The 18,249-nt window shown below is 45.5% G+C and overlaps 1 protein-coding gene and 1 non-coding gene across 3 annotated transcripts; one reads left to right on the top strand and one right to left on the bottom strand.

Moving 5' to 3' along the window:
- Window positions 1-108: 108 nt before the first annotated feature.
- On the top strand, window positions 109-8,909 carry LOC134509912 (uncharacterized). 2 transcript variants are annotated; one of them, XM_063322582.1, is made up of 8 exons: window positions 109-242; window positions 2,004-2,114; window positions 2,562-2,624; window positions 4,693-4,773; window positions 5,250-5,424; window positions 6,055-6,159; window positions 6,585-6,665; window positions 7,772-8,909. In XM_063322582.1, exons 1-8 carry the CDS (start codon window positions 223-225, stop codon window positions 8,021-8,023), a joined length of 888 nt encoding a protein of 295 aa, XP_063178652.1. In that variant the 5' UTR covers window positions 109-222; the 3' UTR covers window positions 8,024-8,909. The 2 variants fall into 2 exon arrangements, with proteins under 2 accessions (XP_063178652.1, XP_063178651.1); XM_063322581.1 differs by having other exon boundaries at window positions 2,550-2,624.
- An 8,976-nt stretch (window positions 8,910-17,885) lies between these two features.
- LOC134510502 (U12 minor spliceosomal RNA) lies at window positions 17,886-18,034 on the bottom strand. The gene has a single exon (XR_010069640.1). It is a non-coding gene; the product is annotated as a U12 minor spliceosomal RNA (small nuclear RNA).
- Between the last annotated feature and the right edge of the window lie 215 nt (window positions 18,035-18,249).

Genomic DNA, 18,249 nt, shown 5'->3' with positions numbered 1-18,249 from the left:
TGCAAAGAAAAAGTACCTTTTCCTGTAAATGGAGGGGGCTTGTTCCTGTAATTTACAGCAGAAAAGTCCCCTTATAAAAGCAAAGAACTGCCTAGCACTTGCAGTAGCTTCTCGCACTCCTGGCAGCACAGAAGATTTCTTTCTACAGCAGAACCCAAGTTTTATTCCTACAGCCGAACGAGGGTGTTTGAAGAACTGTGTAAAGGCACTAATCCTAGAGAGATGTTTGCAGAAGGCGGCAGGTATGTTGCACAGGGGGTGTCTCTGGCTAACTAAATAACTTTAACCGTAGTAGGTCTAAATATTTCTAGAAAGTCCCTTGGGGGATTGCAATGAGGGACTGCAAACATTTCCCAACTGAAATATTTCTGTAAAAGCTCTGTTTTCTACTTCTTATCCTTCCTATCCGCTACAGGGACGGTTAGTTTCCTCAAATTCAGCTCAAGTTCAGCTCTAGAAGGTGAGACAGATCTTAAATGGGTGTGAGAGAAATTGGAAAGAGCAGTATTAAATAGTGTAACAGATCCAGGACTCAGTCTCTGAGCTCATCGGTTTTGCAGGGAAAGGCTGATTTAAATGCAGATTTTATTCTGGATTGTTGAGCTTAAAGAGAAAAAACATGTCCTCAGTGAAAGATGGGAAATTAAGTGATTTAACTGAAAACGAATCCATCCAAAAATCCATCCGGTGGGTTAACCCCAGCCGGCAGCTAGAACCTCGCAGCTGCTCACTCGCTCCCCCCAGCTGCGATGGGAGAGAGAATCAGAAAAGTGAGAAAAAGCTCTTGGGTTGAGATAAAGACAGTTTAATAGGTAGACCAAACCAAAACAAGGACTTCATTCACTGCTTGCCCTCGTCAGGCAGGTGTTCAGCCACCTCCAAGCAGGGCTCCAGCATACGTCACAGTTAATTGGGAAGACAAACACCATCGCTCTGAACATCCTCCCCTCCCTTCTTCTGCCCCCAGTTTTTTATTGCTGAGCATGACATCACAGGTAGGGAATATCCCGTTGGTCAGTTGGGGTCAGCTGTCCGGGCTGTGTCCCCCTCCCAACTTCTTGTGCACCCCCAGCCTGCTCGCTGGTGGGGTGGGATGAAGAGCAGAAAAGGCTTTGAGAGCTCAGCAACAACCAAAACCACCAGTGTGCTATCACACTGTTCCCATCCCGACTCCAAAACATAGCACTACACCCCAGCTGCTAGCAAAATAGTTAACTCCTTCCCAGCTGAAACCATGACATAAACAAATCCGAAATAGGTTTCAGCGGGAGAGGAGTGAGGGGGTGCTGGGAGAGAGGGGCAGGACAGTGCCTTGCAGGAGCCGTGCAGACTCGGATGGGCATAAACTGATGGTGAAGCCTCAGGCTTAGGCTTTCTCTGACATTGCCTTGCTGCATGAAGGAGCTTGCTGTCTGCTCCACCTTCCTCTGAGCTGCAGGAGCACCTCAGCCTGGGATTCTCTCTGCAGCAATAGCTGATATTTGGGAGCCTCATTAGGAAATAGGGCACAAAGCAGTTGTAGAAATGAGAATTACCTCGAGAATATACAGCTTTGTTCTTCTCTGTTAAAAACCCCCACACCAATACATAGCAAAGTTGATTTCAGTAGAACAGCCACCTGCATTTGCTGTTCCCCATGCTCTGCAGGTCTGGGTTGAGTTTGTTTTTCAGGAGTTGTCCCTGTATCCTGCCCACTTCATTCAGCCCTAATGATTGCTCAAATCCTTCATCTGTTTCTTTGCAAACCCTGGCCTGTGCAGTCCTCTGAAATGCGCCAGGCATCGTCTGGGAGAGTACCAGCTCACTTGTGCCAAAACTGTGTCCGGGAGTGTGCTGGGCCATCATGTGCTCTGGAGCCTGTATCCTGCCTCTGATCTATCGCCAGCGTGGATGCAGCCGTGGAGCCTCTGCTCACGTGGCTGTCTTTTATAAGGTACCTGTTTAGATTATGTGATTTTTTTTCCCCCCTCCGTTTCAAGAATTCCATTTTCTTTTTTCCTCAGACAAATACATGACACACAGCAGCAATCATCAGCCCATGAAGACAATCCTTCAACTCTGGAGGCCTATCGTGATCTGGAAGGAAGGCTGGAGAAGGTGGAAAATGAAATAAGGTGAATCCAGTGACCAGAAATTACAGTGTTTAGTGTGACCCCTGATGATCAGCTGTGGCTGGTGTATGCTAGGACAGGTTGGACAGAAGATTACAAATAAGCCAGACACGAGGAGGGCTCCCAGTTAGCACCACATTTTCTCCAGGCTGTATTGGAAATCCAAAGCCAATTTACAGAAGCTGTTTGATCTACATCATATAACATGCAGATCTTATGCTTTCAGAGTATTTTAGTTGTACTATTTGTACTGATTCATAAAATCACAAACCACTTACCTGGCAAAGCACAGCCTTGAGAAGTTTTGGTATCTCGTTTTTTTTTTCCTCTGGACTGATCAGGAATTGGAGGGAGGAGGTTTAGCTTATGTGTTTCTAAGGACTTTAATGGATACTTGCCTGCTGACTTGAGTGTGTTTTATCTTTCTTCCCCTGACAGACTGATGGACAGGAAGGGAAGAGTTTGGTCTGACTCTGTTGAAAGTCGACTACAATTTCTGGAGCATTGCTATAGGTAATGTGATTCTTTATATTAAGAATATATATAAGAGGGGGAAAATTGTAAATGTTTCTGCGACTGTCACTGAAACATACTCAAGCCTTGGTTATGACAGCTCTGTCCTGCAAGGCAGACCAAATTTTCATTCTCCTGTTTGACTGCATTTTCATGGCCAGGCACGAGCTGCCTCTGCAACAGGTTTGTCTTGGAATGCAGATCGGGGCACATGACCAGGGCTTGTGACACAAAATCATGTCATGTTGTGAGGTGAACTTTCATCTCTGTGCAAATACTTCCGTGAACAGGAGATGGCTGCCTTAACAACAGCAGCTCTCAAGATAAAGGCATCCAGCCTAATATAGAAAGGGAGGGTGTGGGGGGGGGGGGTGGAAAAGCAGCTCTGAGGACACTTTGAGTGGGTGTGCAGAGGCAGTCCTGGGTTTTCGTTGTGAAAACTGCCTTCATGAGCTAGACAAGCACTGAAGGAAGACAGTGGCTGGGATACTGTGAAGAAGAAGGGAAGTTGTTAGTTGAGAGGAAAGAAAAAGAAATAATAGCCTAAATAATAGCATCTTGGGAATAAAATGCCAACATAAATCATTCTCAGTGTCTAAGGCCACAGTGAACAAACTTCAAATAGAATAGCTGGATTTCCATAGCCTTCCTGAATAGCTGTGTGGAGAAGAGGGTTTCCTGTTGGGATTTCTGTGAAGACAGGCTGTGGTATTTTAAAGTTTCTGATCATGTCTGGAGTATCTGTGGGTTTGTGAAGGGTTTGCAGGTGTGCAGTCACGGATAGCCTGGTAGTGGAGGAATACTCACACTTTCTGAAACCTTGGAGCTTTCTTCCACAGTGGCTCAAGTTTGAGACTTGAGCTGATGTAAGGCAAAGGTTCCCAGACACTGGGCCTAGGTTCAAATGATGACCAAGCTCAGTCACTTGCATCCTTGACTTTGTTTGCCTAATTACAGAAGGCTGTTAGGAAACCAGTCTAGATTACACCTCCCAAATTCATGTCCTCATTCTTGGTTTGCTCCCAGGTCTGTCTGCTTAACATAGCTTGATTTCTTCCATCTCTAGGCAGCATGCTGGATCTGATCATTATCAGATGCAGGAGACCAACAACCCTGATCCTCTGTCCCAGGAGGGATACAGGAGCTATCAGGAGTGACTATTGGGTTTTTCTAAATTTCATCTTCTCAGTACTGTCCTTTCACCCACAGCCAGTCATGTTCCTCCACTATGCATAATGCATCTACCACCTCCAAGGTTAGACAAGCTCTGAACACGACTTTTCTCTGTGCAGTAGTGAAGATAATTTAAATGACAGAGCAGAAACTCAATGGGATAATTCACAAGATCAGAATGTTAATATAAGGTAGTATGACTCTGAAGGCTCTGAAAAGAGGGGACAGAAACATGGGAGAGGAGGCCTCCTTTATATCAGGGCTGCATGTACTTGTTCTGAGATGTGTAATACAGAAGAAGACACAATTGCTAAAAAACTGGGATGAATGATAAAAAGCAAAAAATTTCCTGCACTTTTAGGGCGTGAGTCTGTAAGCGACCCAGGGTCATCATGCAAAGAGGGCTTTTTTAAGCTCTAGTGGTATCACCTAAAGAGCAGGCATTGGAAATGGGAGAATCTCACCCGCTGGAGAAATAGGAGACTGACATTACCCAGACATCTTTGGAGAAAGGAATCCAGGAGAATAGAACTCCCTGGATGGTCTGGGTTGTTTGGTGATAATGTTTTTATGTTAAAGATGGAGAAAACAACTACAGAAAAGATGAGAGTAGATTCTAACAAGTGGAGAATACTTGTATTTTCTTCAGGTCTTCAACCTCTGAACCTTACAACCCACCTACCTTTCTTCTGATGTAAATAGTTTTCCCCTTGATTTGAGCATAAATCCCAGGTGGGGGGCTTTCAGGGGAGGTTGTTAAGCTCCCCTGGAGTTTTTTCCTGGGTGCTCTGCGCTTTCCCACCTCACCGCTCTTTTGCCAGAATTCAGACTATTCAAGAGGGGCCACTGCACTGTTGTACAAATAAAGAGATCTCACAAAAGAAATCTGTTTCAGAGCATTGCCTGGAGAGATGACCCAAAAAGAGCGTCATGAGACAGAGGAGCTGAAAAAGAAGATCAAAGAGCTAGAGGCAAAGTAAGGTCTTCATTCAGATTTCTGATGCAATGTGTGTTTCTACACTGAAAAGCCACATACTTCTTGCTTCCTCCAGTCATTAGGGACTCTGTTTCTGATCAGACAGCCTAGGCAACTTCTCCCCAGACTTTCAACCTGCCAGCGTCTCTTTGTAACTGATTTCTGGAAGATGGCTTGGGTTGTTCTGGAAAGGAAAGGAGATATTCCCAGGGCAAACATGTTAATAAAAGAAATCAGCCTATAATGATTGACTTGAAATGCTGCTCTCTGACCAGATTCCACTGCGGTCATGCAAAACTGAGCTGAGAAAGCACTATTTCCCACACGAAAGCTGCTTGCCAGATACCCAGTGGAGAAGTGCGTTGTAGAAAACATGAGATTAATGAAATAGATTCCTAACATGCTGTAAAATAGTTACGCTTACTCATTGTTTCAGCTTGTCTTAGCTAAGTTTTTTAATATCCTTCTTGCCCTAGAAACAAAGAACTCTTGTCTAAAGCGATGAGCATGCACAAGGACTCTGAGAACATGAATGACGTTTCGCGTTTGTCTGCTGTGCTGCAGATGTATGAGATACTCAGGCTATGTGACTGGCAAAAATTTAAGACAGAGCGTGGTTTGACATATCAAACTGGCCGCAGCATAATTAAGGTTTGTTCATGTCCATTTGCTCAATCTGAGTCTTGTCAAATCAATATGGTGTAGCCAGTATAGCAGGCTTTGAGTATTTCTGTATCAGACAGGGTTGGGGACTAAGTTTGGGTCTCTGATTTTCCAGTCCAGCGGGGCCTGTGTAATACTGTAGAGAGCAAACTGACGGTAACCTGCTTCCTCCTGCCTTTCAGAAGGGCGCATTCAAATCCCAGTCCCACATCTCACCCATGCTAAGCACAAGTGGGAAAGCATATTCCAGTTTCCTTATGGTTAATGCTTTAAGTAGTAGATGGGAGACCTTGTTCTGATGTCTGACTCGCTGCTCTGATGCTGGGGGGATCTGAAGAAAAATAGCAAAATGGTGCACCTTAAAGGATGAGACTGAGATGAGGCCACTATTAGCATTGGTTGTGAAGATAAGGCCTCACAGATGCTGAAGAATGGGCTTTAATATGCAAACAGCTCGATGAAACAGTTTATTTCTGAGGTATTGAAGACATATTTCAATCAATTAGTGGCCCTACAATTTACTCTAATGCAGTTGTGGTTTCACCATTTGCTTTCCATACTGCACCTCTTGTTTCGCTGGGATTGATGCTGTAATCAGCTGTTGTCTTTGCATTGCAGAAGCTGTTTAATGCCTGTGAGAAAGATATAGAGCAAAGAACAACTAACATATTTAAAGTTCTTGACATTTCACCTTCGAATGATGCTATGACCAACAGCAAAGAGGTACTTTATGTTTCTGTGGAATTGGACCCAAGTAGTGGGATAAAAGGGACATCTGTGTCTGCCATTCATTTAGAACTTTGCTTCTGCTAGAGACACTGCTCAAAATATGTTGGCAATGACAGTGGGGATAACTTCTGAGCTGAGAGGGATGGGGGTGTGGAAAGCTGAGCCTTCTGTGTCCCACAATACACAGACATACAGTGCATGTCTGAATTGTCCATCTGGCTGAGGCACATATACAAGTGCAGAAAGCGTTTTTCAGCCCTGTGTTGCTTTTACGGGACCTTCCTCCAAAGCTTGAAACGGGCAGCTTCTCCATTGTCAATTGACACAATCTGAGAACCAAAAATTCCCAGTGCTCAGGACCTGCGCTGCTGGCCACACCACATGCTAACAGTCTGCTTCATGCTGTGCTTGGCTTGTAGGCGATGATGCTGGCAATAAGGAATCTCTTCAGATATCGCTATTACCAAAGCGACACAGAGTTTTACAGCAAAATTATCAGCGTAAGTAAAGATACAGCCCAGGAACAGGGGCGGACGTTCAATTTTCTGGCGTGTCTGTGCAGCTTGGTATTTAAAACAGTGGGAGGTCTCCGTTCTGGTTGGGGTTGTTTTCCCCTTGTGGTGAGGGTCTTCCAGCCCACGTGCTCCCAGAATATACTCACAGGCATGCACAGAGGTACATGTAACCTTGCAACGGAGGCACAAAGCTGCACTGTGAACAGTGTGGAACAGCAGGACAGTGCCTGTACCAGAAGAACACAGTCCTACTGGACCCCAAGCAAGGTGCAAAGAGCAGGGCCAGTGGTGGTGAACAGGGTCAGCCACAGACTGGTGATCACCGGTCACCACAGTGACCAGGCAGGTCAAGACCGAGCTGGGAAGTTGGTCTGTGGGTCAGGGTCAGCAAGGCTGGGCACAGCACAAGGATCCCAACACCACAGGCAAGCACCCAGCCACCACTGACCTTGAATCAGCTCCCAGGCCAAGAGGTGGAGGGTCTGTGGGTGGAGATGAGGCTTCTCATAACTCCTTCTCACACCACCCTTTCTGCCAGCTTAGCTGTTCTCGCAGCAGTCAAATCCGAGGTTATACGGCCATGGTCTGTCAGAGCTGACCTTGAACACAAGCAGACAAACCCCTGGGGAGGAAGGGGAAAGCTTGCAGAGACTGTTGGTGTGTACAGAGCCCTGATACTTGCTATCCAGACTATAGTCTAGTGGGGGTTTTTTCTGGGAAATATAGATATACGTATGTCATATGTATCGCATATATATGAAGAGTCCAGCTTCCTCCTTTTGCAGCTTGATGGGCCTTTCTGAAAGCTCAGTCTTACCAAGCTCTTTGCAGACATCTCTATGAGGGAACAGAGACAGTTGCTGGATGCTGGAACAGTCCAGAAGCCAGGACTTGGTAAATAAAGGACCTTTAAAGTGACCTTGTGACCGCTGCCTGTCCCACTCAAATGGTACCATCAGCTTTGACAAATTAAGTTCTTCAGTGCTTAGTTCATGTGGAGCAGCTGCATAGAACAAGAACAGGGAGGCAATGTAACATCACATCAACATAACGTTACAAAGCCCTGAAAACTGTTCTCACTTGATTTTCAGGACGCTGGCATTGACCCAAGACCTGCCCCTCTAAGACAGTTCGCACAACAGTGCTGCAAAGTTTATTGTTTGCTGCTTCTTCAGGACCCACCGGTTAAAGCTGTGTGGAACCTACAGGAAAGCCCGGTGCAATATTTAGAGCACGTGGACAAGAAAGACCGTGAGCTCTGGGGAAAAATAACACTTCTGTGGCCCATAATGAAATGTGGGGAAGAAGTTATTGTGAGAGGTGTAGTCTGGGATGAAAACTAGCATGACTTCAGAGTCAAGCTACTCACTTGTATAGCCAGAAGAGGATGAAACAGTTGCTGCGCAATATGCTGCTTTTCTTTCTCCCATGAACTGCCTGCTTTTCAGAGCTAGTAAGTTAGATGCTCCTGGCTTGGGACACCTAGGATAAATAACTATTACTATAACATGTATTAAAAATTGAAGATGTTTGCCTCAGCAGCATGCCTACACTTTACGTAATATTTGTTCCTTGCTGTCTCTAAACAGCATCTGTGTGGAAAGAGAATCTGTTTCTCCAGCCTACCTTACCTGCTCTTCACAAATGCTTATGACATTGTCACATAACAGTGGGGATCTCAGACACCATGTGGAGGCACTTGCCTCTTCACCAACAGGATGTAGTAGGACCAACGCTTTGCGAGACCCCTAACAGCAAAGGTACCACTGCCCTCCCCTGCATCGATAGCAGCTACACCAACTGCAAGCTCATGCTTTCTGATAATGAATAGGCAGAGAGGATGAAGATGGCCTGTTGGGGAACAGGCATCCTTCTTGGGTAAAAATGTACTTAGCTGGGAAAGAGAACAAGGAACTAAAAGACATGCTGAAAAGGCAATGATGAACTCTCAGAAGACAGGTATGCATACACAGACACAGACACTGAGGCCCACTCTTACATGCCAAAAGGCCACTTGTGTCCACACAAATGCTACCTGCCTGCTAGTATTCAGCTGCTTTCCCACATCTGTACAATTTACTGCTCCATAGCCCGTCAGCTACTTACCTGACACAGCTCTTGATCAAAGGGCTCTAAAAGTTGTATTTCACAGCGTAAGGGGGAATGCAGTGAGGCAAATGCGTGTTTATGTGCTCGTGTGACAAAATGTTCAGTGACGAATAAAAAAAAGACTGGAAATCCTGCTGTGTGCAGGCTGAGTCCTTTCCTCCAGTTCTGCTTTCTAGTCCAGCAGTGTCCTTGGCTGCACAAACTCCCTGGCATTTTCTTGAAGGCCACTGGAAAGAAAGGCAAATTTCTGTGCAGCTCTCTGAGAGCAAATCGCTCTGCTTCTCTCAGGAATCCACTATTCTGCGGGCATGTTGCAGGTCACTGACAACGTGAGCTGGGATCCAGGCATGTGTAAGAAAACCGGCTTTTAGAAAACCAGAGTATTCTGAGAAACTGACTGTAAAAGACCTTTACTGGAAATATTTATTGTGGAATAGAGCAAGTGAATTGAAATTATATATGCACCATATTTCCTACAAATTTTGCAAAAAGAAAGAAACACAATAGTTAGTTTTTCATACCTTGTAAGGTATTGCAGACTAAGGTGGGCAGTGCATTAACACTTCATCTTGCCCAGGCTTTAGAAGGTAAATGACAGGGCAGTTGTCCACTACCAGCAAGTAGGAGCTTCAGCATGACCCTGAGCCAAATGCCATGTGATTATATAGGTGTAATAGTACATATATGGCAAGTGGCCTTGCTTTATTTGTTACCGGCTTCAAAATTTTGTTAGCCTAATTTTTAAGACCCTGTGGCTCCTTGAGTCAGTCCGGTTCTGTTCTGTAGATCAGTTTTATCTCTGAAGCTCATTGCTTCTGCAGCTTCTCGTGTATGGTCCTCTCCTTTGATTTTTCTTTCCTTAAGGTCTTCTTTTGCTGGCTTTAGGCTAAAACACTCAAGTTACAAAGCTTGATATTTCAAAGGCTGACATAAAGCTTTCAGAGGGCTACAAGCACTGCTGCATCTTTTCTAGCAGGTTTCACACACTTCCTAATCTCTCTTAGCAGCAGGAGCAGACTTTTTGCTCTATCTGTACAGCACCTAGCAGAATCCAGCAGACCTGGGCTCTGAAGTACTGCTGAAACATCTTTTCCCTGTTACATATGCTCATCTGATCTCAAAGGAGCAACAATTTCCTCCTCCCTGGAAAAGATGTCATTTGGCCTAGGGTGCAGCAGCAGCCCCGAAACAGCCTCCTTCCTGCACAGCTACAGGATTTGTAACCGTTCACCACAGACCAGGTACTTCATCCATTAGCAAAAAAGGTCCGCTGATGGCCACGAAGTGTCTCTGTGCATAAAATTTCACCATTGCCAGACTCTCCTGGTGCAAAGGACAACATCTAGCCCGTGATTCAGCACAACCTCTTTTCCCAGTTCTTGATGAGTTGAGGGTGAGATTTCACCTGGGCTGAACATGCACCGGTGTGGTGAGTTAGACCACACATTTGGTATGAGTTGCATTCCTTAAACCACTCCTACCGGCAAAGCAAGATCTGGGATTTGAGTGTCAAATGTCCCAGCTAAGTCTAAGCACTTTGGGGCAATCAACAAAACACAATTGTCCTAGAAGTGTCGCTGGGGGCAGGGATAATGTTATGGTGGCTTTTGTGCTGTCCTGAGATAGCCTGAAGTCTCTGAACAAGAATGTCCCTGAAGAACAGGTTGAGTCACACAGATATACCCTGCCTTCCTCCATGTTGTACATGCAATAACCCAGGGTTGTCTTCCCTTCCTTCCTTGGCTCTATATGATCATTAAGAGACTTAGAGAAATGCTACTGCTACTGCTGAAACGTTGTTCTCCCACAGCTTCTTACACCATGTACCTCTTGGGGACAAGCAGAGTCTTCCATGGCCTGAGAAGTGTATATTTTCCACCACCTCCTCCCCTCCCTTTTCATCAGTCAACACAACCATGCAAGAGCCTCCCCCTCACTTGGTCTCATTTGCTATCTGAACCAAGCTAAGACAGGTCTGACCTAGGCTTTGTTCAAATCTCAGTGGAGACTCTGAGACCCTTTCCCCGCTTATAGATTCTTCAGCCAGAAGAAGGAGGGCAAGCCTACCCGTATCTCTACACCTTACGTTTCACAGGTGGATGGCAAATGATGGGAGTCTAAGTTTGCTCATCCCTGCCAGAGACAACATCTCCTGCAAGACAACGGCTCCGTACAAATGAATTCACATAGCCAAGTGGGTTAGATCCTCTAGCTGGTATCTGGAAAGGATTCCTCTGTGTTACGCTATCATCCTACCAGTGATGGAGGATTATCCCTGGAGATGAGACACGCTGCCTTTTCTTCAGCTCTACAGGATGCAACTAGTTGCTGGCTCAGTCCTTCAGACTTTGGTGGGAGATCTGTCTGTCTGCCCCGACCAAAGACCCAGCCCAGGTGTTCTCTTCCCTTCTGCTCTCCCCACTGCCCAGAGAGGAAGAAAGAGCCTGTTCCCAGTGGAATTTGAGAATATCACTCATATCCTGTCAGAGACACTGACTGAAACATCAGCAGCACACTCAATGCTCCACTTCTGTCACCCAGCACTACAACTTGTCTAAAAAACCAGTTTTTCTAGTATCCGCGCTGAAGTGAGAGAGGTAAAGGTTAGACCGTATCACTGAGACATAGTTCAGACGAAGAGCAGAAATAATGCAGCAGGCTGTGGCCTCCTCCAGCTTTTGGGGTGTTCCTGAGAGCTCTCTCTTCAGGCCACTGTACAGACCTGGTTATTCACTTTACACGCTAGTAAACTGCAAGGCCAGCTGCAATGGGTAGATGGGAACTATCCTGCATTTGGCTTCTCCTGCCTCTCCTGCACAAATCTGTCACTTGTTCTGACTCTGAAAATCTCTGATCCTGCTCTGCAGCACCAACACCCCGTAACTTCAGTGACCCTCAGTGCTTCTGGTGAACTGATCTTACACTGCATTAGCTAAGTAATTTGGAAGAGACAGCCAACATCTGAGATCTCAACCTTGTGCATAGCTGGCATCTATTGCTCCATAACCAAAAGAGCCCCAATTTCTGGATCTTCTGTCAGAAGATAAGTATGCCAGCAGTTATAATCCACAGATATCTGCTTAGCTGTTAGCTGTGTTTTGAGCTTTTCTCTCTGCGTGATGTTCTTTCATTTATTTCACGCATGCAGGAAGCTTTGGTGAGAGAACAGATGGGTCAGTGAGCCAGGGGATTTGTGTCTTGTCCCTCAGTTTCTTTCTAATAGCTGCAAAAGACCAAGGTTCAAGGGTTCAGGCACATGGAGAGAGAAAGTGCAAACAGATGCTTTGGGTCTGAGCAAGTCTCCTGCACATTGCAAGAAAGCAATGTGACCAATAACATAGGAGGCTCAGCTCTTGGAAGAAGGAAAAACCCAGCCTTGTGATTATCCAGTGGACCCCATTCAGATCATTAAAAGTACCTGGTCAATGCTGTTAGTAGTGCCCTTAGGGTCTTGTGATTTTTTTTGTTTTGTTTGTGGTTTTTTGGTGTAAAAAGTCAGTTTGATGATAATGAAACCTAGAGGTCCTGCAAGATGGATGTTATCTCTTAGTTCTCCCAGAGCAAATACTTTGTAGACACTCAGAAGCTCCAGCCCCACCACTGTGCCTTCCCCTCAGAGGGAGAAAGCCTGGCCCCAGACACAATCACCACCACAACTAGTCAGCACCTTGGTATTTTTCCCAGATCTTGCACCAACACATAATTAGTACTTGGATTCCATCAGTAACTTCTATTTAGAAGGTTTTTCACTTTTGAAAGCGATGACCAGACTCTGGTTAAATGCATGGAGACACGTCCCAAGTGCTTATTTTCCAGAAGGGTACCCGAGAAGGCAAATAGCAGCTATTTCGCCAGAATGTTTCCTTAGAAATTTGTTATTCCTCACGACAGACTCCTGTGAGAATTAAGATCACTCAAATGCCAACACTGGTAATTTTCAAGGAATGACTGGTCCATTGACCTGAGGAACAACGCTGAGATCTTTCATGGCTGAAATGTTTCAAGCAGTTTAGTTTTCTGCAAGGGTTTGTCTTAGGATACTGAAACCAAATTCTCACCCCACAACACAGGATAACAGAGCAGAAACTAGACAGGCATTTACACATGGAATGGGTTCAGTCTTTTCTTGTTCAAATAATTCTACATCAAGAGTTTCTAGAGGAAAAAACTTTTTCCTTTTCTATCCTGTCCACATCCACAGACAGAAACATGGTGGGATACTTTATTTTCTTTGCTGAATGCTTTTCAGAAACCAGTGAGACAGCCCTGAAGTGTGAAGCCACTGACCACAAGTCAGTGAGAGATGTCACAAGACTGGGAGACTGTTCACCCATGTGCAAAAAATTGTCATTTCTTTCCTTCGCCCCTTTCCTTCCCCCACCCAAATGCACACAAACCGAATGATCAAACAAATAAACTGGGTGAAAAATGCATAGCTCCTCAGCTGTCATTACCTGCTCTTTTAGAGGGCTAAAAGAGCAACAACATCAACAGCATACTATTGATGGACATATGCTATTTTATATTAGGGTTAGCTGTGCTTCAGAGCAAATACCTGTGGTGTGAATTATTGGACAAATTTAACTGGCATTTGACAAGTCATATATTTACCAAGCACTATTTTTCTAGCTAGAATTGAACGGTGCAGAAAATATGCTAAAGACATATGCAAAACTGTAGCAATTCAAATTCCACATGCACGGAAACCACTACACCACACGCTTTTATTCCTGAATGACTCCTTGATTTAGGATGTCCCCAACAAACACTGTCAAAGCAGAGGCAACTGTTTAGGAACTGAAGAGGACTAAAACTTCTCTTCTCAGACTGGTTTGGATTAAATAATTGACGATATACTCTGAGAACAGCTATGTGTGGCGGGGACCAATTTTCCTAAACATTTCTAACATCCTAAACAAGTTATTGCTTAATTCCTATTGTTTGCTTACACTTCTGTTGTGAATCAAGGCTGTCCTTTCAAGTCTGGAGTATATCAGTCATGGAGTTTAATCAAAATATCAAAACCACAAAAAATTAACAAAAATAGACATTGGGCAGGCAAATGTCAATCAAAAGAGGAAAGAGATCTCTGGTTGGCAACAGAACTCGTTGTACTTATCTAGAGGCAGGCAGCTCGTGTAGTTAGTGTACCTGAGCATGTCTCTCTATTCTGGGAATTCATGGAAGACCGGTGAGATGTTTCTCACTTGGCGAGCGGCTGCTGCAGGCATTGCCAGCGAGTGCTAGTACCTGGAAACAACTAAGAGGGCAAAAACATCATTAAATTAAAGAGACACACAATTTCAGCCAGGGAACTACCGTAAGGTGGAAAAGACGCCATCTACAAGTAGACAGTAGAATAAATATTCACCAAAAAAAAATAAAAAATGAAAAGCTATGGTTTAAATGACACATAAGCAATAACCAACAGGTTATCAGGAACAAATATGGTGTTTTCCCAGCTTCTGAAAAATGAAATGGGCGATGGGTATCTGTGTTATGGCAGGTATCCCTGTGCAGAAATTCCTCTTCTCAGACAAATTAGTACAACCCAGTTTCAGGATACAGCCTTTTACATCTATCCTAATTGAGAAATATCTTACCTTCTCAGACAGTTCTTCAATTTGCCAAGCTCCTTTGGGAACCTGTTTCCAAACATTCCTGCAGCCCACCCACACAAGATTCAAAATCTGGGCTAAAAAGAAAATTGTATTCAGCTCAAGAAGAGCAAAGCTTGAACATTGCTAAAGAATTCAAAAGGGCTGTTCATTGCAGAAATGCCAACTGAAATTGAAAGTAAAACAGCACTAAAAAGCAAAACTAGCTCTCCTTTGAATAGATACGTCAAGTAACTCACCACATAATTTTGAAATTTAATCAGTAAGAAAGCTCGGAATTTTAAAATACTTAGTGAGAGGTTCACTGTGGTGATGCCAGTGTTTGATGCCAGGACAAACGCATTAACGCAACCGGCTGCAAGCTGAGGCTTAGGAGGAGGTGAGTGCGTGTCTCCTTTGGCCAGGCAGGGTAGGCGGATGCCCCGGCCACCAACACCCAGGCTCCGAGAATCTGCCTTTCCCGCTGCAACACCCATGTCTAACCTGGACAAAAAGCAACAACAACACAACAGGTCCTGTTCTGTTCTGCGCTACGTCCAACGCAAGTAACTGAAGTGCTCTGGCGAAGAAATGAGAAGAGGGGAAGATGACCAGTCCTGCGTATTTGCTAATAGTTTAAATTTTTACCATAATAAGAATATCCCATTATTACTGCAAATGTTTAGTCCAAGCTAAATCTCAAATGTAGTCCTTTTTCCTTCCGTTCTTATTTTTTAAAATGATATTTGTTTCTGCCAGGAAACATGCACGTTAATAAATAATAAACAGAGGAACAAAAAAATCTGTTTATAGACATAAACAAGAACTAGAACTCAAACAGAAACTCACATTAACTGACATTTCTGGTATAACCTTCAAAAATGTTAATATCTCTATATCTTCAATCTCAACAAAAAAAAAAAGGAATATATAATAAGTCAGGAGATTGTTATTGTAATTATTAGGATTCTACTTCAGTGTACAAAACCTGACGTAGAAAAATTACCCTTACGGCAGCTAATTCCCCCTTGAGTTTAAGTACAAAATTGTTTAATCATTTTCACACAAAATGTTTCTGTGTCAAGGTAATGATTATGGAATTAGTGCAATCAAGGGGGAGGGTACTGCCTACATACTAAATTTTTAATAGTTTTGTTATAATTAACAGAGAAGAATTAAGGTTTCTAACAGCTTACATGGCTAGGAGCTTTCCTAACTGAAGCCGGCTAGAAAGGTTATTTGGCTTCTGACATGCCGGGCACGTGGATTTCTGTCCTTTGAAGAGCAAGGAAACACATCTTACACTGCAGTCGGTCATCGTGACGGACAGCCATGAGTAACGATGTGGTCTTGCTCCACGGCAACTTATCTGGTATCTTCTCTGTCCACATCATTCTGCTTTTACCTGCTTCATGTGCCTCTGTACAGCTCAGCAGAGGTAACATTGCAAGTCGGATGTTGTGCCACGTACTACCCCAAGGTTAATACGAAATCCTTTGCATAATTAATATTTAAAATTTAATACTTAATGCTTTAAAAAGGAAATTGGTGTGAAACAGGGAAATGGTCTCCTCTGTTCTTACCCCTGTGCCCTGGGTCTCAGCTCAAGGAATCTGCCTCTGTAAAAGCAAGGTCAGGCCTGAAAGTTTCCCAGCCTGTTTGGAAGAGGAGCAACAGTAAAGGTTGTCACACGTCACCCACCCTACCACCTCAGTTTGACTGAGTATCTCGACAGCTGCAGAAAAGCAGCACAAAAAGGGCATAAACTTATTATTGTGTGCCCTAATTTGATAGCAACGCAGTCATGTGCCACCCTTGATCCGGATCAAGTACCACTGGACAACTAAGCAGTGACCTGGCATCACTACTGGTATGACTCTGGGGTCACAAAGGCTTGAAACATTCCTGAAATCTGAAAAAAATATGCACTGTGGGATCCTGAGTCCTCCTGGCTCAGAGCAGCTGCCTCAGCTGCACCCGTCTCCTCTGCTTTTGTCCCTGGCCCTCGCTGGCAGCTCCCGCTCTGCTGAATCATGGAATGGTTTGGGTTGGAAGGGACCTTAAAGATGATCTAGTTCCAACCCCGCTGCCCTGGGCAGGGACACCTCCCACTAGACCAGGCTGCTCAAAGCCCCATCCAGCCTGGCCTTGAACACTTCCAGGGATGGGGCATCCAAAACATCCCTGGGCAACCTGCTCCAGTGTCTCACCACCCTCATAGTGAAAAATTTCTTCCTGATATCTAATCTAAAGCTCCCCTCTTCCAGTTTGAAGCCATTATCCCTCATACTATCACTACATGCCCTTTTAAAATGTCCCTCTCCAGCTTTCCTGTAAGCCCCCTTTAGTTACTGGAAGGCTGCTATAAGGTCTCCCCGGAACCTTCTCTTCTCCAGGCCGAACAACCCCAACTCTCTCAGCCTGTCGTCATAGGAGAGGTGCTTCCGCTCCAACAGGTCCATGTCCTTCTTGTGCTGAAGACTCCAAAGCTGGACACAGTACTTCAGGTGGGGTCTCAGAGTCCAAGTGCTTCCTCCCAGGACCTTCCCCATGAATTTTGCAGGGTCACTGCAGCTCAGGGCATAGTGGCAGGGAGACAGCAGGAAGCAAAGGGTGATGGTGCAGACAGGAACCACATGGGTGATCCTCCTGACAGCTGCTGGTGGCTGCTAAGGGAGACCCAGCAGCACGTGGGCCTGTGGTGAAACCCAGAGCCACCGTCCTGCAGGTACAGGTCAGGAGGCCACATCGGAAAAGCACTGGAAAGCTGACTTCCACCCGAGCCTGTGCAAAGCAGCTCTTTCCTTTCACTGACATTTTCCCCCATGATTTTAAATGGCATAATTCCTCCCACAAAAGCATAAAAAAGGAACCATGCCCTGCAGACACCTGGAACGTTAGGAGGGGGTTTTGGGATGTTATTTCTAAGCTTTGCGAAGGCCCTTAGGCCAGCTCAGACATTACACAGGAACTGGACTGAGCAGACAGGGTGGGTGGGAAATTAGTTAAGACGTTTTTATTTTTTTTAAAGGGTACCGCATTGATGCCTATAAATATCTAAAGGGCAGGTGTCAAAGGGGATGGGGCCAGACTTTTTTCAGTGGTGCCCAGCGACAAGGGCAACGGGCACAAACTGGAGCACAGGAGATTCTGTCTGAACAGGGGGAAAACTTCCTTACTCTGTGGGTGCCAGAGCACTGGAACAGGCTGCCCAGAGAGCCGGTGGAGTCTCCTTCTCTGGAGACATTCCAAACCCGCCTGGACGCGTTCCTGTGCAACCCCCTCTAGGTGACCCTGCTCTGGCAGGGGGGTTGGAGTAGGTGATCTCAGAGGGTCCCTTCCAATCCCTGCCGTCCTGTGAGTCTGTGCGACTTCATTCGGTTCTTCGTTACGACGTAAAAAACCCCGGCGGAGCAGCGGAGCCCCGGAACAGCCAGCCAACGCCTGGGCGGGAACAGGCCCCGGCAGCTCTGTCGTTGTAACGCGGGTGACAGGGGGTCGGGCAGATCACTGCACCCGGGCATCCCACGAAGTAGGCGGGGCACCCAGGGGCGACCTGTACCCGCGCAAAAATTCCTCTCACATTAGCAGTGAGGACCCGGGCGTCACCCCGGGTCGTTATTTTCCTTACTCATAAGTTTAAGGCATAACGCTACTTTTCCTGCCCCGCAACCAGAACCCTACGCGTTAGCTATAGAGGTCAGGGCGAGCAACTCCCCGCACATCGTCCCGTGCCAGACAGGCTAAATGCCTGTTTCCCTCACCGTCTACCGGGTCTTTTTCCACCTAACCCCACCGCGGACCGAATCGGGCCAGCAGGTGCCGGGGACTGTATGTAAATGAGGGGGCCCGGGCGCCGCTGG

Source organism: Chroicocephalus ridibundus, chromosome 1 (assembly GCF_963924245.1).
Source record: "Chroicocephalus ridibundus chromosome 1, bChrRid1.1, whole genome shotgun sequence".
NCBI classification, from domain to species: Eukaryota; Metazoa; Chordata; class Aves; order Charadriiformes; family Laridae; genus Chroicocephalus; species Chroicocephalus ridibundus.
This window is presented reverse-complemented; position numbering and strand designations above follow the sequence as displayed.

What these genes read in the sequence shown, in the direction of transcription:
- LOC134509912 (XM_063322581.1), top strand. Translation starts at nt 223, where the DNA reads ATGTTTGCAGAAGGCGGCAG. An exon ending in ATGTTTGCAGAAGGCGGCAG is followed by an intron (nt 243 to 2,003) that starts GTATGTTGCACA and finishes TTTTTTCCTCAG; the next exon opens with ACAAATACATGACACACAGC. An exon ending in CTGGCCGCAGCATAATTAAG is followed by an intron (nt 5,425 to 6,054) that starts GTTTGTTCATGT and finishes TTTGCATTGCAG; the next exon opens with AAGCTGTTTAATGCCTGTGA.